The 23880-nt window shown below is 44.7% G+C and overlaps 1 protein-coding gene across 1 annotated transcript in view; it reads right to left on the bottom strand.

Moving 5' to 3' along the window:
• Positions 1-23880, bottom strand: part of LOC115462277 (WD repeat-containing protein 41-like) — a 181717-nt gene that overhangs the window by 17225 nt on the left and 140612 nt on the right. Inside the window, exon 11 of the mRNA XM_030192289.1 lies at positions 8481-8569. Coding sequence (XP_030048149.1) covers positions 8481-8569 — 89 coding nt within the window. The remainder of the gene's footprint in view (positions 1-8480; positions 8570-23880) is intronic.

The raw sequence follows: 23880 nt of genomic DNA, 5'->3' as shown, positions 1-23880 counted from the left end.
GGGCAATCCCCGGAGGGTGCTCCTTTTATGTTTTTTTATTTCTACACCTTAACCGACTTATGTATGTCATTTAAGTCCATACGGGATCCCTTTTAAATGAAGCTGTATATTGCTTATTTTTGATGTGTTCATATGCTATAATGAACTTCTGTGTTGACTTTGTTTGCATCTGCGGAACTGCTTGAATATAAAGCCTTTTGAAATCTGTTTATGGTGTGTAAGATCTGAAAGTTTCGCCAATTCCTCATTTACAGGAATCAGAAGTACTTAAAAACTATTAGCATGTGTAATGCTCTCCTGGACTGGCCATTCAGGGGAGACCTTTGCACTGCTCACAGATCCACCTTTGTTCTATCATTTTATTCTATTCTTACAAAGAGAGTTGGTGCAGCTTTCAGATAGGGAAAAATTTATGAGCTCTTCTTCCTGATTCCTTTCTATTTAATACAGGAAGTCACAACTGTTGCAATTTCATTCTCTCTCCTCTCCAGGAGAGTGAAATCTAGAAACGCTGGTGCCTGATTTTTCTAAACTGTTTGTATGACTTGCAGCTGTCCTGGAATTTATGCTGCGCGTCTTTGGTTTTCTCCTTGATTCAACTAGCTCTTGTCACGTTGTGGTTGTGTCTTGGAGCAATGTGCTTTTTCCTATTTCTTTGACTGGTTGCAAAGGGTTACTTAAACTCTATGTGAAGGTAAATCAAGGGTGTCTGCACTTTTAAATGTTTTTATCCCTTCCATTTTTCTTTTTCAAGGTACCTTTTTCTTGCATTGCAATCTGAATATGCCCTGCTGCAATTCAGGTGTATAATATTTTTATACATTTAATGATTCAAATCCATTTTGACCTTTCTTATATTTCTTCTCTTAGAGAGACATTGATTTGGAACTTTTGGTTATACATTAGTTTTCCCAGTACATTCTTTTATTTTTAAGCCTATTTTTATCTTAAACACTTCAGGGTGGTTTTCTAAATTTTTATTTTTGTTCTCAATGCTTTGTTCCTTACCCTGCCCCTTACCCTGGCCCCTCTGCTGACACACCCCCATTTATACCCACGGCCCGCCTCCTAACCCTCCCTTGTCTGAATTCTCCCCCTGTACTGCTCATTTTCTGATTCTTGTATTTACGCACTTGTTCTCCATGACTCTCGCAAGACGTTATGACTTCTTTCAATAAATTAACCACATAAGTTGCACTGCTGGTCTGTTTAAGTTTTGCCTTTGCCCAGATGGATACGGGAATCACCTTGACGTCCCTCACTGAGGGGACAGCTGTCAGCGGAGAAGAGCTACCACAAAATGCAGCAGAACTGAGGGCAACGTTCCTGAAACGAATCGCCAGGTTAAAGGACAAATACGCAGATCCCAACTTTACCCGGTGTGAGATGCACGATCTTATGGTGCGAGAGTTTCGACACATGCATCAACTGGTCCATGAGGAAAAGACACCAGCACTCCATGTACTGGAGTTGCAAGAATCTTTTTCCTCTGTCCATATGTCTGAATCATCTAACTCGTAAGTCCTGCAGGCCTCCTGCAGCTAAGGGCCCAACCCTTGGTGAATGGTAGTCATCGCAGGTGAAGATTCCATACCTACTGGCGATAGATTGCAACGCAATGCCTGCGCTTTTTGACTATTTTTGTGCACCATGTATTCCTGACCCTCCATACATCAATCACTTGAACTATCAATATCATCTCCAAATTTTTATTTTTATTGTTGTTTTTTGTACCCTTCCCTTTTGTTCCATATACTTAGCCTCTACTGTTATTTCACCATATATTATTAGCTATCACCAATCTGTTTGCACATTATGCAAGCCAGAAGTGGGGATACATTCTGGAAATCCCAGTTTCCTGAGAATAACAGACTTTGCCTGTTTCAGCCTATTTATGACTCTTGAATCTCCAGATTTCTTTATACTTCAGGACATCCACTTTGAACTTTCAGACCTGCTTGAAAATTGGCACCTTTTCCTTCCCCGACAAGACTAACCAACAGCGACCAGATCTAGTGAACTTGCTGTTGCTGACCTCTACGCCCGTGCAAACATCAAAGATCTATCACCCATGAGGATATTGTCGTGCAACTCCTTGATACCTGTTGAAAACATCTCAGAACTAGAACCTCCGGCAAATACTGTCAAGCAAGATCAGGAGAGAATTAATTTGAGATCTACAGTTGCTATTTATGGACATTACAGACTCATAATTTGTTTTATTTTCAGTTTAGCAATAATCCTGATTGAAAGGTTCAATTTTATTTTGTTTTCTTATTATTCCCTTTCTAGCTAATGACACACTCTCTATTATGAATGGACAGTCAGAATTGGACTCTAATTGTCTTTATTTTCTTTTTGCATTGGTTTTGAACATTTCATGAACCTCTTTTCTGCCATTTCTGTTTATGTAATTTAAATTTAAGTTGATACTGCTCACACAAGGGTAACATCAAACCCTAATACTGGCCAAGATATCACAATGTAGGTGTAAACCCTGTTAGTATCAGCCAGTTATGCCATTATTTAACTGTGGTACAGGCTCACTTAGTTGCATGTCTCTCTGTAGGTTTGACCAAGCTCCAAGTGGGGTTATGTTAAGGGATATATAAAACTCTGGGGTGGGTTCGTACTTATATAAAAGGGAACTTCATGCTCCCCAGTCATTATGCCTATGTCAACGCCTATGTATGGTCCTTCTTAGTATTATTACTGCTATTTTCTTCCCATATGACACAACTTCTTTGTTGTAATTTCCCTGTCTTCTTTCCTGCAGTATTACTTTGATTTATAAATCATCCTCTATAAAAAAAAAAATGTTTTGGGTGTTGTGCAATAAAATAAAAGAAAAAGAAAAAATTATAGCTATAATTCAAGACATTTCTCTAGAAAAATAAAATACAGCATGGAATATTATCTCTATATATAAAAGGCACCACCAACGTTCTAAATGAAGCCTCCAGCCTTAAGTGTGAAGGGGGAGAGATATCCGGTTTCCCCATGAGTGTCTGCCCCGCCCTCGCTCTCTCTGTAACACAAACAGTGAAGGAAAACACAGCAAAGCACAAAATCAAATCGCTCTCTCTGTAACAGTGAAGGACTCAGAGGGGGGGAGGAGAGAGAGGGCAGAAGCCCTCACTATCTCTGTAACATAAACACAGCACAGCAGGAAACTTAACACTGAAGGACTCGACTCTGAGGGGGGAGGGGACAGAGAGGACAGACAGCACAGGGGAAGGGAGAGAGGGCAGAGGGCAGGGACACACACACTCCCACATGCACACAGAAGAAAACCTTGCTAGCTCCCGTTTCATTTGCATCAGAAACGAGGCTTTTTTACTAGTACAAAATAACATCTTAAAAATGAAAGACAATATTTTAAGATGAATCCTGGCAATTACTGGCAGCCAATTCAATTGGCACATAGCATATTATGCAATTTTAGGCCAAGTATAAAATGGGCTGCAGTATTTTAAATATACTAAAGACCATTCATTTGTAATTTTAACAAGTCCATGAAAGGACTCACACTAATTAACACATCCTATCACCAGGACTTGAAATTACTTTGAGCCAGGTAAGGTGCTGGCTCAGGACACAAAATCTCAATGGAATCAAAAGCCTGCCTCAACACTTATCTTTCACAGTGACAAGTGTGTTCTCTCTTCTCTGCATGGCCACTGGCAATGCTACAGGTTTAAATGCAAGAACAGGTATTTCCTGTTTAAGAGTTTAAACCTGTGGCAGTACTGGCTGTTATGCAGGGACATGAGCACACAAAAGCAAGAAAAAACAAGCTCTTACTACTGTTTAAAGGGCTGATGCAGAAGGGCAGCAAAAGCTGGCTCAAAGCACCACAACAAAAAGGACAGTAGCAAGGCTCAAGTTTTGTTCTACAAGGCAGTTATTTTCTGTTCTTTGGCTGCTGGAGAGGTAGCACTGCTACTGACCTGAATTAGGTGTTAATTAAGGAGTAAGGAAGCAGAATATTTGCAAAGGTTATTAAGGACAATCTTATTACTGAGTTAGCTTGAACTTACTGCCACAGCCTACATTAACAGATAACCTCTAAAAGGCACAGCAGGACCTAGTTTAGTCTTCAATTCCACCCACCCCTAGCACAATTCTTCATTTATAGTCAGTTATTCTAATTCGGATAACAAGGGAGAAGTGGTCTTACAGAGTTTTAATTACAGTTCATTACTTTCTAAGAAGAAAACACTAAATAAATAACACAATATACCATATAAGCTAAAGACTTTTTTTTATATATATTAGACTAATATCCTTAATACCTTAGCAAGTTTTAAATTAATGAAAAACTCAAAAATACTAAGATGGAGACAGAAGTCTAGCAGTGAGAGGGGTGCTATCCAATCTTTTGCACTGAATGTCACATGTATGATCATCACCCAGTTGGTGAGCAGCAGGGCCGCCGAGAGACTGGGCCGGGCCCGGGACAAGGCTGCCCCTGGGCGGGCCCCCCCCCCCCCCACTACTGCCGGGCCCTTGCACTATATGTAGATCCTTCAAGAGGTAGTGTGTCATGATTTAGGCTCTACACCTTTTCTGATGTTTTGGTGCCACCTCAGTAAAGCCAAAACACAATCTCTCCACTGCAAAACACTATACACAAACTTGTGCAAAAACCCACTCATAACCTTACCAAACCATAACAGCATAACAGCACTAATTCCAAGGACAGGACGAACTACAACCTTATGCGTGGAAAGGCAGCACTATAATTACACCGGGCTCTAAAACACCAGTACACAACCTAATAAAAAACAAAACAAAAAGGGCTGCAAATACTACACACTAGCAGAATACTGTACCTTGATCACACATGAAAAACACATGGCAACAGATATGACATAAGGAACTAGAAATAAAAAAATATGAAGGCAAAATACTGAACTAGAAAGTTACCTCAAGAAGTCAGACTCAGCATGCAGCAATACTAGAAAAATTGAAACTTGCATGAAAAATATCACAGATACACATTTCCAAAAGCTGACATATTCCAATTAATAAATTCTGAATAAAATACTTTTTTCTACCTTTGTTGTCTGATCATAGTTTTTCTATTCGCTTTGGTCCCATCTTCTGTTTTATGCAGTGTCTTCTTTCCATTTGATATTTTTTCTCTCACCATCCTCCTGTGTCCTTATACGTCCTGTCTACCATCTATAGCCCTGTCCCTATCCTTCCTCAAGTTTCGGCATCTGTCCTGAAAGTGTTCCGATCCAGCCCTTAAATTGAGCATTTCTCCTCACTCTCCTCCCCTCCATCCATGTGCATGTATTTCCTGTCTTCCCTCCCCTCCATCCATATCCAGCATTTCTCCTCTCTTCCTTTTCCCCCCATCTGTGTGCATCTCCTTCCTTTGTCTTTCCTTCCCTTCATCCTTGTCCATCAATTCTTCTCTCTTCCCTGCCCTCCACTCCATCCATCCACGTTCAGCTTTTCTTCTCTCTTCCCTTCCCTCCATCCATGTGCATCTCCTTCCTGACTTCCCTCCCCTCCATCTATCCATGTCCAGCAACTCCTCATTCTCTCCTGGCCTCTCCTCCATCCAACCATATCCAGTAAATTTCCTCTCTCCCCTGCCCCCTCCAATCATCCATCCATGTTCAGCAGTTCTCCTCTCCCCTCTGCCCTGCCCAGCAATCTCTTCTCTCTCCCCCCTGCCCTCTTGTCCAGCGATCTCTTCTCTCTCCCCCCTGCCCTCTTGTCCAGCAATCTCTTCTCTCTCCCCAATGCCCTCTTGTCCAGCAATCTCTTCTCTCTCCCCAATGCCCTCTTGTCCAGCAATCTCTTCTCTCTCCCCCTGCCCTCTTGTCCAGCAATCTCTTCTCTCTTCTCTCTCCCCCCTGCCCTCTTGTCCAGCAATCTCTTCTTTCTCCCCCCCTCTGAGATCCAAGGCCTGCCCCCCCTCCAAGATCCAAGGCCTCCCCCCTCCCTCCAAGATCCAAGGCCCTTCTACTACTGCTTATCATTTCTATAGCGCTACTAAACTCCCTCCCTCCCAGATCCAAGGCCCCCCTCTCCTTCCGTCCATCCGACTGAATTCCAAGGCTCCCCTCCGTCCCTCCCTCCGAATTGCAAAAGCGATCTTGTTCTTACTTCGTTGGGGGTTGGCGAGAGCAGCATGCAGAAGAGAACGCAGGGAAAAGCGTGCAGGCTCCCGCTTCAGCCTTCCCTCGTTGTCTGTGGTCCCGCCCTCAAAGGCGGGACCAGAGCTGAGAGACAGACAATGAAGGAAGGCTGAAGCGGGAGCCTGCACGCTTTTCACTGCGTCTGCGTGCTGCTCTCGCCGTAACCCCCGACGAAGTAAGAACAAGATCGCTTTTGCAATTCGGAGGGAGGGACGGAGGGCGGGCCCCTGGGAGTCAGAGGGAGGGAGGGACCTAGGAGTCGGACGGAGGGGCGAGCACCCACGGACTCGGCGCCGGGCCCCCCTGGAGGCCCGGGCCCGGGGACTTTTGTCCCCCCTGTCCCCCCCTCTCGGCGGCCCTGGTGAGCAGTAATATGTGTGTGCTCGATGCAAAGAGCTCCTAGCTCTCAGAGAATGGCACAGGAACACAGTTTGTCCTCGTCCATATGGGTTCTGTCTCAGTCCCCACTCCATCCCCGCAGGTTTAGTCTCTGTCCCCGCACTGTCCATACGGGCCCTGTCTCTGTCCCCATCCCACCACCGCCCCATCCACATGGGCTTTATCCTTATCTGAAGAAGCCTCGAACACTTACGATTTTATATTTAAATCTTTTTATTATAGTATAAAAAGGAACAATAACTCAGGGTGAGATTTCAGCTTTACTTCTACAGTGGGGAGATCAGACTTGTATTGCTTGTTGACAAAGGCTGGCTTGGATTCAGGGACGTGGTCTATTTAGCGATTGGTTCTCAGGTATATTTCTCAGCACTCACAGAGATATATAAGTAGATACCTATTTTGTGTAATTCTCTGTGTGATATATATATATATATATATATATATATATATATATATATATATCTTTTGTATTATTCTATAGAAATCTATTGTGTAGTAGTACCCATTGTCCCTAGACAAAGCCAAGCTTAGTACCATTCTTGGTGAACACTGCCGGTGGCAGAGTTTTACAAAAAAGCAAACAGGATGCAGGGAATTATTAGGAAAGGGATGGTGAATAAGACCGAAAACACTATCATGCCTTTGTATCACTCCATGGTGCATCTACACCGAGTATTGTGTTCAGTGCTGGTCGCCATATCTCAAAAAATATATAGCGGAATTAGAAAAGGTTCAAAGAAGAGCGACCAAAATGATAAAGGGGATGGAACTCCTCTCGTATGAGGAAAGGCTAAAGAGGTTTGGGCTCTTCAGCTTGGAAAAGAGATGGATGAGGGGAACTATGATTGAGATCTACAAACTTCTGAGTGGTGTAGAAAGAGTAGAAGTAAATCGACTTTTTACTCGTTCCAAAAGTACAAGGACTAGGGGACACTCGAGGAAGTTACATGGAAATATTTTTAAAACAAATAGAAGGAAATATTTTTTCACTCAACGAATAATTACGCCCTGGAACCCTTTGCCGGAGGACGTGGTAACAGTGGTTAGCGTATCTGTGTTTAAAAAAGGTTTGGACAAATTCCTGGAAGAAAAGTCCATAGTCTGCTATTGAGACAGACATGGGGAAGCAACTACTTGCCCTAAGATTTATAGTATGGAATGTTGCCACGATTTGGGTTTCTGCCAGGTACTTGTGACTTGGCTTGGCCACTTTTTGGAAAACAGGATTACTGGGCTACATGGACCATTGGTCTGACCGAGTATGGCTATTCTTATGTTCTTAATGGTGATTAGCTGCTCCGCAAATTCATACTACAGTGACAACCTGTGTAAAAAAGCAACTAAAATTGTTGCCACTCATAAGTGAAGGCTATATATTCTTCCTACTCTTGAAAAATAAACATTTTCTGCTCCTTCAATCATTACAAAGTTACAACTTGATCTTCTTTAACACAAATGAACTTGCAATTCCGAGCCCCATATCTCCAGTACTTTCAGTATTCTCTATCTGTTATGATGGTATATAGGGCAACAAATTAATTTTGAAACTACTGTTCTTTTAACATAACTATAAACAGATACATTGTTATTATTTTTATAAGACCACTATTGATGACATTTCACTGTAAAATCCAAACTATGAAGGAGTGAAGTGTATACACAAATCATAAAATATCCTTCACTCAAGAGTCGTTGGTGAACCGCAGAGCACTTTGCAGAAAAATCCATTTCCCCCTGAGGCTGCAGTTATATGCTGCAAAACGGTGGCCAGGGTAGGTGATAAAATCTGAGGCTTTTCCTTCCTATATTAATTTTTGACATTGCAAGTACTGTTGTCCTGAGAACTGTTTAAATACTGAACACATAGTGAAGAATATTTTGTGATTTGTGATTTTCCTGTTCAATTTGGAAATGATAACAGACCTGTAGGAACAGCTTCAGCTGAGGGGTGCTTCCTTTCTTTTATCTCCCAAATGCGGACACTACCATCTTCTGAACACGAAATTATCTGTCTGTTTGAATATGGACAGAAAACATTCAGAAAAACAAAAGAAAAATAGTTTAACACTTGTTGTATTGGTGATGCAGTGCACACTCATTCTCATATCCCTGTGTGACAGTCTTTTTCATGTTTGCCTTTCTTTTCATTAGTCTTACAAGCAACACAATGGAAGGCTAATGCCAAGTTCTATGTGCATAGAAATTATTTCTCATCACTTGGCACTAATATGTTGTGACAACAAATTCATAAGTACATAAGTACATAAGTAGTGCCATACTGGGAAAGACCAAAGGTCCATCTAGCCCAGCATCCTGTCACCGACAGTGGCCAATCCAGGTCAAGGGCACCTGGCACGCTCCCCAAACGTAAAAACATTCCAGACAAGTTATACCTAAAAATGAGGAATTTTTCCAGTCCATTTAATAGCGGTCTATGGACTTGTCCTTTAGGAATCTATCTAACCCCTTTTTAAACTCCGTCAAGCTAACCGCCCGTACCACGTTCTCCGGCAATGAATTCCAGAGTCTAATTACACGTTGGGTGAAGAAAAATTTTCTCCGATTCGTTTTAAATTTACCACACTGTAGCTTCAACTCATGCCCTCTAGTCCTAGTATTTTTGGATAGCGTGAACAGTCGCTTCACATCCACCCGATCCATTCCACTCATTATTTTATACACATCTATCATATCTCCCCTCAGCCGTCTCTTCTCCAAGCTGAAAAGCCCTAGCCTTCTCAGCCTCTCTTCATAGGAAAGTCGTCCCATCCCCACTATCATTTTCGTCGCCCTTCGCTGTACCTTTTCCAATTCTACTATATCTTTTTTGAGATACGGAGACCAGTACTGAACACAATACTCCAGGTGCGGTCGCACCATGGAGCGATACAACGGCATTATAACATCCGCACACCTGGACTCCATACCCTTCTTAATAACACCCAACATTCTATTCGCTTTCCTAGCCGCAGCAGCACACTGAGCAGAAGGTTTCAGCGTATCATCGACGACGACACCCAGATCCCTTTCTTGATCCGTAACTCCTAACGCGGAACCTTGCAAGACGTAGCTATAATTCGGGTTCCTCTTACCCACATGCATCACTTTGCACTTGTCAACATTGAACTTCATCTGCCACTTGCACGCCCATTCTCCCAGTCTCGCAAGGTCCTCCTGTAATCGTTCACATTCCTCCTGCGACTTGACGACCCTGAATAATTTTGTGTCATCGGCGAATTTAATTACCTCACTAGTTATTCCCATCTCTAGGTCATTTATAAATACATTAAAAAGCAACGGGCCCAGCACAGACCCCTGCGGGACCCCACTAACTACCCTCCTCCACTGAGAATACTGGCCACGCAATCCTACTCTCTGCTTCCTATCTTTCAACCAGTTCTTAATCCATAATAATACCCTACCTCCGATTCCATGACTCTGCAATTTCTTCAGGAGTCTTTCGTGCGGCACTTTGTCAAACGCCTTCTGAAAATCCAGATATACAATATCAACCGGCTCCCCATTGTCCACATGTTTGCTTACCCCCTCAAAAAAAATGCATTAGATTGGTGAGGCAAGACTTCCCTTCACTAAATCCGTGCTGACTTTGTCTCATCAGTCCATGTTTTTGTATATGCTCTGCAATTTTATTCTTAATAATAGCCTCCACCATCTTGCCCGGCACCGACGTCAGACTCACCGGTCTATAATTTCCCGGATCTCCTCTGGAACCTTTCTTAAAAATCGGAGTAACATTGGCTACCCTCCAGTCTTCCGGTATTACACTCGATTTTAGGGACAGATTGCATATTTCTAACAGTAGCTCCGCAAGTTCATTTTTTAGTTCTATTAATACTCTGGGATGAATACCATCAGGTCCCGGTGATTTACTACTCTTCAGCTTGCTGAACTGACCCATTACATCCTCCAAGGTTACAGAGAATTTGTTTAGTTTCTCCGACTCCCCCGCTTCAAATATTCTTTCCGGCACCGGTGTCCCCCCCAAATCCTCCTCGGTGAAGACCGAAGCAAAGAATTCATTTAATTTCTCCGCTACGGCTTTGTCCTCCTTGATCGCCCCTTTAACACCATTTTCGTCCAGCGGCCCAACCGACTCTTTGGCCGGTTTCCTGCTTTTAATGTATCTAAAAAAGTTTTTACTATGTATTTTTGCTTCCAACGCTAATTTCTTCTCAAAGTCCTTTTTTGCCCTCCTTATCTCCGCTTTGCATTTGGCTTGGCATTCCTTATGATCTATCCTGTTACTTTCAGTTGGTTCTCTTCTCCACTTTCTGAAGGATTGTTTTTTGGCTCTAATGATTTCCTTTATCTTACTGTTTAGCCACGCCGGCTGACGTTTAGTCTTTTTTCCCTTTTTTCTAATACGTGGAATATATTTGTCCTGAACCTCCAGGATGGTGTTTTTAAACAGCATCCACGCCTGATGCAAGTTTTTTACTCTGCGAGCTGCTCCTTTCAGTCTTTTTTTCACCATTTTTCTCATTTTGTCGTAATCACCTTTTCTATAGTTAAACGCTAGCGTACTTGATTTCCTAGTTTCACTTCCTTCAATGCCAATATCAAAACCGATCATATTATGATCACTGTTATCAAGCGGCCCTCGTATCGTTACCCCCTGCACTAGATCATGAGCACCACTAAGGACTAAGTCTAGTATTTTTCCTTCTCTTGTCGGCTCCTGAACTAGCTGTTCCATGAAGCTGTCCTTGATTTCATCAAGAAATCTTATGTCCCTTGCGTGTACAGATGTTACATTACCCCAGTCTATATGCGGGTAATTGAAATCCCCCATTATTATTGTGTTGCCCAGTTTGTTTGCGTCCCTGATTTCCTTTAACATTTCCGCATCCGTCTGTTCGTCCTGGCCAGGCGGACGGTAGTACACTCCTATCACTATCCTTTTCCCCTTTGCACATGGAATTTCAATCCACAGTGATTCCAAGGAGTGTTTTGCTTCCTGCAGAATTTTCAATCTATTTGATTCAAGGCTCTCGTTAATATACAATGCTACCCCTCCACCAATCCGATTCACCCTATCACTACGATATAATTTGTACCCCGGTATGACAGTGTCCCACTGGTTATCCTCCTTCCACCAGGTCTCAGAGATGCCTATTATATCTAATTTTTCATTTAGTGCAATATATTCTAACTCTCCCATCTTATTTCTTAGGCTCCTGGCATTCGCATATAGACATTTCAAACTATGTTTGTTGTTCCTAAGTACATCATGCTTAGTAATTCATTCAACATAAACAAGAAGGATTTATTATATACAGGGCTCCATAAAAATACTTTGCAATTGTTTAAACATTTAGTCTAACCTTTGAAAATACATTAGTGTAATGGGGTTTTTTTTATATACATTCACAAAGTCTTTAATGCCACTGAGCTGTTGGTTCAATAAATTCTGGGGTTTCATTAATAGCATAATTGTTTTGTGAACTCGATGCGCTGGAACTCCATCCTGTTGAAAAATAAAGTACTCAGAAATGTCTTGAATTTCAGGAAGACATTTCTGCTGCAGTAGGACATTTTGGGTTAATTGGAAAAATGTTGGTGGTCCCTTTATTTTTCCCTGGACACCGTGTCCTCCTCTCTTATCATTAACTTAATAAATAATACAACAAAGTAGCTGGTGGCACTTTACAGGCTAAAAAAGGTATTGGTGCTAGAGCTAACTTCTCAATATCTTCAATTCTGTAGGAATGAAAAAGCCTCAGTTTTGAACAATTAAATATTGAACTGTTTTAGAGAATATATATTTTTTGGATGGAGGCAGGTTTTTTTTTAGCAAGTGATGAAAGTCTTAGACAAATATATAATTTGCCTGTGCTATAACTGAGGCATTTTCCTTCCTACCAAATGAATGTATACTCAGAAGTAAGATTTACACCACATAGAATTGGTGAAGTTTTCTATTATAGTTGGTGATTTACTTCACTCCTAAGTTATATCTGAAGCTGGAACTTCCAGGATATGTCCACTGCTGTTACACACTATCATTTTTATCCTAGAGAACAGGCTTGTCCAACTTTTTTCTATCAGGGGCCACATTTTATAAGCTATAACATTTGAAGGACCAGCACACTGTTACGTTTTCCACCACATGCTTTGTCAAATAGTAGTACAATACATCAATGCATTGTCCTATTCCCAGCCTTCAACCGGTTTCTCTCTCTCTCCCTTATGTATCCCCCCCCCCCCCCCCCCCCCCCAGCCTTCACCCAGTCTTTCTCTCTCTCTCATCTCTCTCTCTCATGTACTCTCCTTAGCCTTCATCCAATCTCTCTCTCTCAGTCTCTCTCATGTACCCCCCCCCCCCCAGCCTTCACCCAGTCTCTCTCTCTCTTTCATGTACCCCACCTCCTTCCCCAGTCTCTTTACCCTCACCTAGTTTACCGCAGTAAACATCACAAGAATTGCTAAGTTTCCGAAGGCCAGAAAAAAGCACTTGGTGGGCCAGATTCTGGCCCGTGGCCCATAGGTTGGACAAGCCTGCTCTAGAAGTTTTAACAACTAATAGAGAAGTTTATAAACAATTTTTACTTCTGTATTAAGATACTTGGTTGGTCATACTGTCAGTCTATCTTTGTACTATGCAGAGACACTTCTTCCTCATTTTGCACCATCTCTGAGCAATCTAGCACATCTCTTTTTAACACTGTTATTAATAACAGATTATGGCTTAATCAGGATCTTCATTTTCTCCCTCAAGTCTTTATTACACTTATCTGAGATGACTTATAAATGGTAAAATTATGCCTTACCTGCTGATAATTTTCTTTCCTTTAGTAGCAGCAGAAGAATCCAAGAACTGGTGGGTTGTGTCCATCTACCAGCAGGTAGAGATAGAGATTACAAAGCTGAAGGCAGTGATACCAGATGGCTAGCTCCTCCTTCACCTCAGTACATGTCTCATCACCAAGCAGAATCAGACAAGAAACCAGGAAGCCTTCCTCACCAACCATACAAAACAGAAACTTGTCAGTCTGCCTTAAGAGAAATCACAACTGCGATGGCGTCCTCTTCAGTGGCTTCTGTTCTCTTTCATCTTCTCCTTTTTTTTTTTTTGGAAACTAAAGACCAGGACAAGAACAGATAGGCAAAACAAGCACGGCTGACAAAGGGCCGGATCCTGAATTCATCTGCTGCTACTAAAGGAAAGAAAATTATCAGCAGGTAAGGCATAATTTTACCTTCCTTAGCGTATGCAGCAGATGAATCCAAGAACTGGTGGGATGTACCAAAGCAATCCCTAAGAAGGGTGGGAAGTCGCCGCTCCCTGATGGCCACAGTCTGACTCCAAGGCCCACTCTGTCAAGGAAGCAGCCACCGCCTCAGCTTCTCCGATGGCACAAGCACCGCCTAGCCCACAATGTGTCCTGAAGTGCTAGAAGACGAACAGCACCAAAAGAAAGTCCAGACGAGGGAGACGGCACAAGCACCACCTGGCCTGCAATGTGTCCTGAAAGGCTAGAAGACGAACAGCACCAAAAGCAGATCCAGGTGGGAGACCGGTTACACCGTCCCCTGTCCCATCCACCACCCCGGAGACAGAAGGAGGAGGCAAAGGGCTCTCCAGTCCGGGAGACTCGCATCCATGACCACTGTGGAGGCGCCAAGTCATCCCTTCCACAGGAAGGAATTGCAAAACCACCAGTTCATGCACAGGCGTACCAAGAACAGACAACAGAAGACACTGCTGCTGATACTCCTGGAACACAGAAGACGACCCGTCAAGAAGCAACAGCTGTAGATGCCATCTATAAGCACCACCCACAACACTACCTCCAAAGTGTCTGCCACAGAGCCCAAAATATGAATGCATAGCCAGGCCTGAGGACTCAGTGCCCTGAGCAGACTGCACACCCAAGTCTGAACCTAGATCTTCCAGTTCTTGGTCAAGAAAAAAAATCATACCACAGCTGTCTGGAATGGGATGAGGTGGCTCATTTGAAGGGTGACCACCCAGCTCAAGGATTCCGAGAAGACCCGGAAAGATAAACTCTCGAACCTCGTTTAGAACGAGGTGCACTCTGATGCTGTCCTTGCGGAGAATAACGCAAAACTCCCAAACCTAGGAAAAGGTGAATGGAGCCATAGCCATACCGACAGGCAAAGCTTGGAACTGAACATGAGGACTCAGAACGGCCAAAAAGAGAAAATGCAGATGAAGGGAACAAAGAGGAAAAAGGAAATGCTTCCTAAGGGAGAAGTGCAGGGAAAATTGAAGTGCAGGCTAAATTAAAGTAGCTCTGAATATAGCCAGCTGTCTACATTGAACTTTCTTTATATTGAAGAAAAAGTGCAAAAATGCAATAAAAGCCTTAGAGACACTGCAACAAATAGCTAGCTAGAGATGCCACAGATACAGTGGAAGCTGGAACTGGAATGCAATAGTTTGATCAGTGTCAGAGAGCAAAACTAGAAGAGCAGAGCTGCTGTGGGAAACAAACACAGCTAACCTTTGGCACTGTAGCATAGTATAACTACTACTACTACTACTAATACTAAACATTTCTAAAGCGCTACTAGGGTTACGCAGCGCTGTACAATTTAACATAGAGGGACGGTCCCTGCTCAAGGAGCTTACAATCTAAGAGACAAGTGAACGGACAGTCCGATAGGGGCGGTCAAATTGGGGCAGTCTGGATTTACTGAACGGTAAGAGTTAGGTGCCGAATGCAGCATTGAAGAGGTGGGTTTTAAGCAAAGACTTGAAGATGGGCAGGGAGGGGGCTTGGCGTAAGGGCTCAGGAAGGTTGTTCCAAGCATAGGGTGAGGTGAGGCAGAATGAGCGGAGCCTGGAGTTGGCGGTGTTGGAGAAAGGTACAGAGAGGAGGGATTTGTCCTGTGAACGGAGGTTACGGGCGGTAACATAAGGGGAGATGAGGGTAGAGAGGTAGTGAGGGGCAGCAGACTGAATGCATTTGTAGGTAAGAAGGAGAAGCTTGAATTGAATGCGGTATCTGATTGGAAGCCAGTGAAGTGACCTGAGGAGAGGGGTGATATGAGTATATCGGTTCTGGCGGAATATGAGATGTGCAGCAGAGTTCTGAACAGATTGAAGGGGTGATAGATGGCTAAGTGGGAGGCCGGTGAGGAGTAAGTTGCAGTAGTCAAGGCGAGAGGTAATGAGAGCATGGACGAAAGTTTGGGTGGTGTGTTCAGAGAGGAAAGGGCGAATTTTGCTGATGTTAAAGAGGAAGAAGCGGCAGGTCTTGGCAATCTGCTGGATATGCGCAGAGGAGAGGGAGGAGTCAAAGGTGACTCCGAGGTTGCGGGCAGATGAGACGGGGAGGATGAGGGTGTTATCAACTGAGATAGAAAATGGGGGAAGAGGAGACGTGGGTTTTGGTGCTTATCAAGAACTGCTTATCAAGGCAAGCAATATGAGAGAGGGAAGTAAAATATGCCTCATAGAAAGGAGCTGAGGGCCACAATTTCTAATATGATGCACAAACCAGCCTTAAACCTGTGACCTAAAAAACAACAAGGCAAACCATCTGCAAAATCCAATATGGAAAAAGAAGCCAGCAGATCAATATAACATCAGAAAGATTTTATTGAAGATACCGCATGTAAACAAATTATCATTTTATACCTTATACATTATCTATTTGTTCATGAATATATGAGAAACTACGGTGGATGTTGTTTTTATATTTTAAGTATGTTGTTTTTATATTTTAAATTTGATGTTTTATTTATTATAATTCAATCTGTTTGTTTATTGTAGCCCCTGACGCAGCCCTTGGTGGGCGAAACACGGCCTGTGTCGGGCAATTTGTTTACATGCGGTATCTTCAATAAAATCTTTCTGATGTTATATTAAACCTGTGACCTTCAGGCTGAAAGTCAACCATCTTCCAGAAAAATAAAACTATTTTGCTGAAGGTACTGCACCATGACAGCACTGAGGTTCCATGGTTACCATGGAGACCAGAGCACTAGCCCCAGAAAATAACAATATGTAACATTTCCCACAGAAAGGTGGAGCCAAGCCTAGAAACTCCCACTTGTAAAGAAGCAAAAGGTGCAGAAGAAAACCCCAAAAATAAAACCTACTGCACCTGGTATTCCCAGGCAGTCTCCTATCCAAGTACAAACCAGCCAGGCCCAACCCTGTGCTGAGCTTCCAAGACCAGAGATGAGGCACAGTGATGCCCAGATGGTCAAAAGCCCCGCGCTGTTCCAAACAGCGCTCTAAAATAGCGCTGGAACAGCGCAGGGCGCTATTGGACCTATGATCAGAGATAATGCATGCAAATTTAAGCAGCGCAATTATCTCTGATCATGGGGTAGAAGTGTGGGAGAATTGCGCCTGAGCATGCGCTCAGCACAATCCTCCTGCACTTGTTTGACAGGTCTGGGCTGTCAAAAGCCCAAACCTGTCAAACACAGGGGCTGGAGGTCCATGGGACCAGCAGGCCCTGACTACCCCTGCCCCGAGCAATGGGGGCTGGAGGTCTGCGGATCTCCCCGCCAGGTTCAGGGAGGGCTGGAGATCCGGTGGGTCTCCAGCCCCCCCCGGATCTCCAGCCCCCCCAACCCCTCAGCAAATGGTCCCTGGTGGTCCAGTGGGCGCTGACCAAGCCCCCCCCCCCCCCCCCCGCGACAGGGGGGCTGGAGGTCCGCTGGACTGCCGGTCCCCCCTCCCCAAACCAACCCCCAGCATTGACAAGGGTCCCTGTGTGATGGACCTGTCACTTCATCTGCCGCCCGCCCCCGTACCTTGGTAGGAGGAGGGACGCAGCCGGCCTCCCTCCTCTTCCATCGACGCTGCAAAATGGCGGTGCCCAGCCCTGCCCAGTGCAGATCACATAGGGACCCTTGTCAATGCTGGGGGATGGGTTGGGAGGGGGGGACCGGTGGTCCAGCGGACCGCCAGCCCCCCTGTCGCTGGGGGGGGGGGGGGGCTTGGTCGGCGCCCACTGGATCATCAGGGACCATTTGCTGAGGGGTTGGGGGGGCTGGAGACCCACTGGATCTCCAGCCCTCCCTGGACCTGGGGGGGGGGGGTTGGGGGCCTGCCAGCATGCAAATGCATGCTGGACAGGGCTCACCATTCCTCCCCAATAATCTCAAACCCTAACGCCAGCTCGGAGCTGGTGTAGGGTTTGTCGCTGCTAGCGACACAATCTTTGGCGCGCTGGTCGCTGATCATTGGGGATGAATGCGTTAAGCGCTGATTAGAATGCATTTGCATGCTACTTGCGCTAAGTGCCCTCGAGCGCGTTGTTTCAAACGCTCGAGGGCCCTGATCATGGGTCGGTAGCAAACGCTGGCGCTAGTATGGCGCTAACAGCCTCTAGCGCCGGCATTTGCTTTTGATCATCTGCCTGTCAAGGTGGTGTGCTCATAGGCAATGCCTGTACTGCCAGTATAAAAAGAGTTCCACAAAGGAAGAAGGGAAACTTCCAAGCTGTTCAAGCAACTGCCCTCAGAGAAAAACTGAGGGGACAGAAAAGTCTGTAAATAAAAACATTAAATAGGCTCTTTCAGAGGCCCAACATACAAGGAGCCCTGCTCTGATGCTGTTCACTGTTTCCCACACCAGGAACAGACTTTAGCCAACGCAGGAACTATGAGAAAATTTTAACTCACCACAGTCAGGCCTACTCGAGCCTGCTGCCATCATGCATCCACTTAGGCAAACATGGCTTTCCAGCTCAGGTGATTCTTGCTGCCTTTGTACAGAAAGGGTCTGCCCTGAAAAGACTCCCTCTGAATAGAGGAAGACAGGGGAGAAATGGACCCTACTGCTGAGCTGGTGAGAAAACATCCCCTCTTCGAGGCAGCGTCCATCCAAAGAGACTGAGACAGGGAACAAGCCAGAAAACTCCAAAGGATGAACTAAAAAGGAACTGTTAGCTCCTCTACCAGGCTTCTGCAACATATAGGCATACAGAGCAGCAAAGTGAGCTGAGGGGGGGGGGGGGGGGGGGGGCGCGGGAGGTCAGAAATCCCCTGCCCGAGAGAAGCCCCCAGTGGCTGACGTGCATCCTGAAAAAAAAAAAAACAAGGCACATCGCAGGACCATCAGATTCCTTCTGGAAATCTTAGCCCTCTAGAACCCATCTGCCCGAGATGGGCATAAAAACTCCCCCAATCACGAAAAGGGCAACTGAGGTCAAGCTGTCTAAAGAAGAAAGATTGAAATTAAGGGTCCCAGAGCAGAGGAGATCCTGCTCAGATGATATAGAAACAGCTTAAAGTAGTTTTATTCTTCCCTTGCATAGTGGGGGCAGTTTGAGAAGAATTTGTGCCACTGCCCCGGCTACATGCAAAGTTTCTGACTCAACAGTGATTTTGGTAAAGGAAACCAAAGGCTGGAGAAAATAAAGGAGAATCCCCTGTACCAGCAGTCTGTAATGGAACACAAGGTCCTTTAGGAGAAGCCGCCCCTCTCCCCTGCCCACATCAAGGCCAAAGGGCAGGAAAGGATCAGAGCTATCAGGAGAAAAGAGAGGGCCGCACCAGCAAAAGGGAGCGTGTTTGTGCCATTTTAGTGTGGGAAAAGGCTGCTTGGGGAAGGGGAACAAGCACTTCCCTCACCAGCGTTCAAACACGCCACCACACAGAGTCCCGCTGCGTATCATCTGCTACCGCAGCGGGAACAGCTTTCAAATGCCAGCGTCGCCTAAATTAAAGCACGGTACCCCTGTGCCGAAAAGAGAAAGGCAGGGACTCACCGAACAGCAGCTGTCTCCAGAGGAGAAGCAGAGTCCCACAGATGCAGCAGCCTGCTGCCTAACCAGCAAACTGACTGAAAGCACAGCACTAAGACAGGGAAACCCTGTACTACCCGATCCTGTCAGAAATCTTCTGTTTCTTCTGTTTTTGCTTTTTTAAACACCAAATGAAGGCAAAGGAGCTCTCTTGGGTTGTTTTTTGTTTTACTGGTAAGGAAGGCTAGAGCTCTAAAGACCAGGAGGCAAGGGGGGAAAGGGTGAAGCAGGGACCCAGAAGACTGAGTATGCCCCCAAAGTTGGCACCACCAGCCACATGCTCCTAAACTCAACTGGCCCACAGGACCCAGGAGTATCCCCAACAGACAAATCCAGGAGCTGCTGAAGTGCCATCCACCACCTGCTGGAGATAGAGATGTACTGAGGTGAAGGAGGAGCTAGCCATCTGGTATCACTGCCTTCAGCTTTATAATCTCTATCTCCACCTGCTGGTAGATGGACACAACCCACCAGTTCTTGGATTCATCTGCTGCATACGCTAAGGAAATGGAAGGCTATAATGTTAGCAGAGAGGCTATACACAATGAGAATAACAGCAACAGGTGACAATCTGTTAAACTGACAGCAACACAGAAAAAAAAAGAATGTAATTATAAATCTGTTTCTGACATGAAGTCTTCTCAATCAGTTTTACTTCAAGATAAAATCCTGATGTTAAGGAAAATTGAAAATATACAAACTGTAGAAGCCTAAATCTAAGAGTACTAATGTTCCACACCATGGATTTACTTCAGCAAGAGATTTTTAATATATTTTTGCAAACTGTACTGAAATATCCAGAGTCAGTTTATCCACCTCTTCAAAACATTTATTATATGTACTGAAAAGAAAATAGCAGAGCCATCACTAGCTTAAAATATTTCTGCTATTTTGGAATCTTCGGAGACAGAAGTTTCTGTGAGATCTACTTTATTAGTGTCCTTTGTATTACATCAGGATAATCAATATTAAGACTGTTGATATAATGTTCTTGTGAGGCAAAGTACAAGTATTTCCAGATGTCTCTAAATGGACGCAGACTAAGAGAAAGAAGTTTTTGGATTGCACTCAGCAGTTGTTTCTTTAGGAGTCTCCTTCCAACTTAGGTTTCTTGTAAATGTTTTGTAGCATTTCAAAATATTCATTATATAATTTTATAAACATATTCAATTGCGGTCCATTTTGGAAGGAAAAGGTGTTACTCTTAACTTACAACTCAGCACCTATTAGTCAAGGGCCCTTTAACTAAGAGGCGGTAAGCCCACCATGGGCTTATCACACGCCAATCTGGAGCTACCACTGTCCCAACACAGGTGCTGGCAGTAGTTCCACCCCCAGTGTACAGCATTTCCAGCGCTAACGGAAATATTAAAAAAATATTTCTGCAAGGGGCTACCCAGCAGTAATCGGGCAGCGCCATACAGTGGTGGAAATAAGTATTTGATCCCTTGCTGATTTTGTAAGTTTGCCCACTGACAAAGACATGAGCAGCCCATAATTGAAGGGTAGGTTATTAGTAACAGTGAGAGATAGCACATCACAAATTAAATCCGGAAAATCACATTGTGGAAAGTATATGAATTTATTTGCATTCTGCAGAGGGAAATAAGTATTTAATCCCTCTGGCAAACAAGACCTAATACTTGGTGGCAAAACCCTTGTTGGCAAGCACAGCGGTCAGACGTCCTCTGTAGTTGATGATGAGGTTTGCACACATGTCAGGAGGAATTTTGGTCCACTCCTCTTTGCAGATCATCTCTAAATCATTAAGAGTTCTGGGCTGTCGCTTGGCAACTCGCAGCTTCAGCTCCCTCCATAAGTTTTCAATGGGATTAAGGTCTGGTGACTGGCTAGGCCACTCCATGACCCTAATGTGCTTCTTCCTGAGCCACTCCTTTGTTGCCTTGGCTGTATGTTTTGGGTCATTGTCGTGCTGGAAGACCCAGCCACGACCCATTTTTAAGGCCCTGGCGGAGGGAAGGAGGTTGTCACTCAGAATTGTACGGTACATGGCCCCATCCATTCTCCCATTGATGCGGTGAAGTAGTCCTGTGCCCTTAGCAGAGAAACACCCCCAAAACATAACATTTCCACCTCCATGCTTGACAGTGGGGACGGTGTTCTTTGGGTCATAGGCAGCATTTCTCTTCCTCCAAACACGGCGAGTTGAGTTCATGCCAAAGAGCTCAATTTTTGTCTCATCTGACCACAGCACCTTCTCCCAATCACTCTCGGCATCATCCAGGTGTTCACTGGCAAACTTCAGACGGGCCGTCACATGTGCCTTCCGGAGCAGGGGGACCTTGCGGGCACTGCAGGATTGCAATCCGTTATGTCGTAATGTGTTACCAATGGTTTTCGTGGTGACAGTGGTCCCAGCTGCCTTGAGATCATTGACAAGTTCCCCCCTTGTAGTTGTAGGCTGATTTCTAACCTTCCTCATGATCAAGGATACCCCACGAGGTGAGATTTTGCGTGGAGCCCCAGATCTTTGTCGATTGACAGTCATTTTGTACTTCTTCCATTTTCTTACTATGGCACCAACAGTTGTCTCCTTCTCGCCCAGCGTCTTACTGATGGTTTTGTAGCCCATTCCAGCCTTGTGCAGGTGTATGATCTTGTCCCTGACATCCTTAGACAGCTCCTTGCTCTTGGCCATTTTGTAGAGGTTAGAGTCTGACTGATTCACTGAGTCTGTGGACAGGTGTCTTTCATACAGGTGACCATTGCCGACAGCTGTCTGTCATGCAGGTAACGAGTTGATTTGGAGCATCTACCTGGTCTGTAGGGGCCAGATCTCTTACTGGTTGGTGGGGGATCAAATACTTATTTCCCTCTGCAGAATGCAAATAAATTCATATACTTTCCACAATGTGATTTTCCGGATTTAATTTGTGATGTGCTATCTCTCACTGTTACCAATAACCTACCCTTCAATTATGGGCTGCTCATGTCTTTGTCAGTGGGCAAACTTACAAAATCAGCAAGGGATCAAATACTTATTTCCACCACTGTATGCTACAGAACGGCATCGCTTACCACCATCTCAATGGGTGGTGGTATGTGTTCCCCCCACATGGCCATGCGGTAAGAGCAATCATACTGCATGGCCATGTCTTTTTTTGGCCTTTTTACCCACTGTGGTAAAAAGGGCCTCAGCGCGTGGCAAAAACAGTTCCCACCACTAACGCAGGGCCCTTTTTACTGCAGCTTAGTAAAAAGGCCCCTTAGGTCCGTGAATTTATTTTTCTTTGGGGGGGTTATTTACTTATTTTTTTCTTCTTTTATATAATGCTGTTGATATCCCTTATCTCATCCCATGGTTTCCAATATCATCTTTATGCTGACGACACCCAGCTTTATCTCTCCACACCTGACATCACTGCAGAAACCCAGGCCAAAGTATCGGCCTGCTTATCCGACATTGCTGCCTGGATATCCAACCGCCACCTGAAACTGAACATGGCCAAGACCGAGCTTCTTGTCTTCCCACCCAAACCCACTTCTCCTCTCCCGCCACTCTCTCAGTTGACAACACCGTCATCCTTCCCGTCTCATCTGCCCACAACCTCGGTGTCATCTTCGACTCCTCCCTCTCCTTCTCTGCGCACATCCAGCAGATAGCCAAGACCTGACGCTTCTTCCTCTATAACATCAGCAAAATTCGCCCTTTCCTCTCTGAGCATACCACCCGAACTCTCATCCACTCTCTCATTACCTCTCGCCTTGATTACTGCAACCTGCTCCTCACTGGCCTCCCACTTAACCATCTATCCCCTCTTCAGTCCGTTCAGAACTCTGCTGCACGTCTTATCTTCCGCCTGGACCGATATACTCATATCACCCCTCTCCTCAAGTCACTTCACTGGCTTCCGGTCAGGTACCGCATACAGTTCAAGCTTCTCCTGCTCACCTACAAATGCACCCAATGTGCAGCCCCCCCCCCCCCTTATCTCCCCTTACGTTCCTACCCGTAACCTCCGCTCTCAAGACAAATCACTCCTTTCAGTACCCTTCTCCACCACTGCCAAATCCAGGCTCCGCCCTTTCTGCCTCGCCTCACCCCATGCTTGGAATAAACTCCCTGAGCTCATACGCCAGGCCCCCTCCCTGCCCATCTTCAAATCCTTGCTCAAAGCCCACCTCTTCAATGTCGCCTTCGGCACCTAACCACTATACCTCTATTCAGGAAACCTAGACTGCCCCAACTTGACATTTCGACCTTTAGATTGTAAGCTCCACTGAGCAGGGACTGTCCTTTTTTGTTAATTTGTACAGCGCTGCGTAACCCTAGTAGCGCTCTAGAAATGTTAAGTAGTAGTAGTATATCCATCTTCCTATAGATTTTATTTCCATTAGTTCTCTCCCTTCTCTACGTTGTGGGCTAAGATTTATATAATGCTGCCTAATTTTTGTTTCTGTATGTTATAATTTCCTACTATATCTTTTTTGAGATGTGGTGACCAGAACTGCACACAATACTCGAGGTGCAGTTGTACCACAGAGAAAAACAATGGTATTATAACATTCTCAGTTTTGTTCTCCATTCTTTTCCCGATAATTTCTAA

Source organism: Microcaecilia unicolor, chromosome 2 (assembly GCF_901765095.1).
Source record: "Microcaecilia unicolor chromosome 2, aMicUni1.1, whole genome shotgun sequence".
Classification (NCBI taxonomy): Eukaryota; Metazoa; Chordata; class Amphibia; order Gymnophiona; family Siphonopidae; genus Microcaecilia; species Microcaecilia unicolor.
This window is presented reverse-complemented; position numbering and strand designations above follow the sequence as displayed.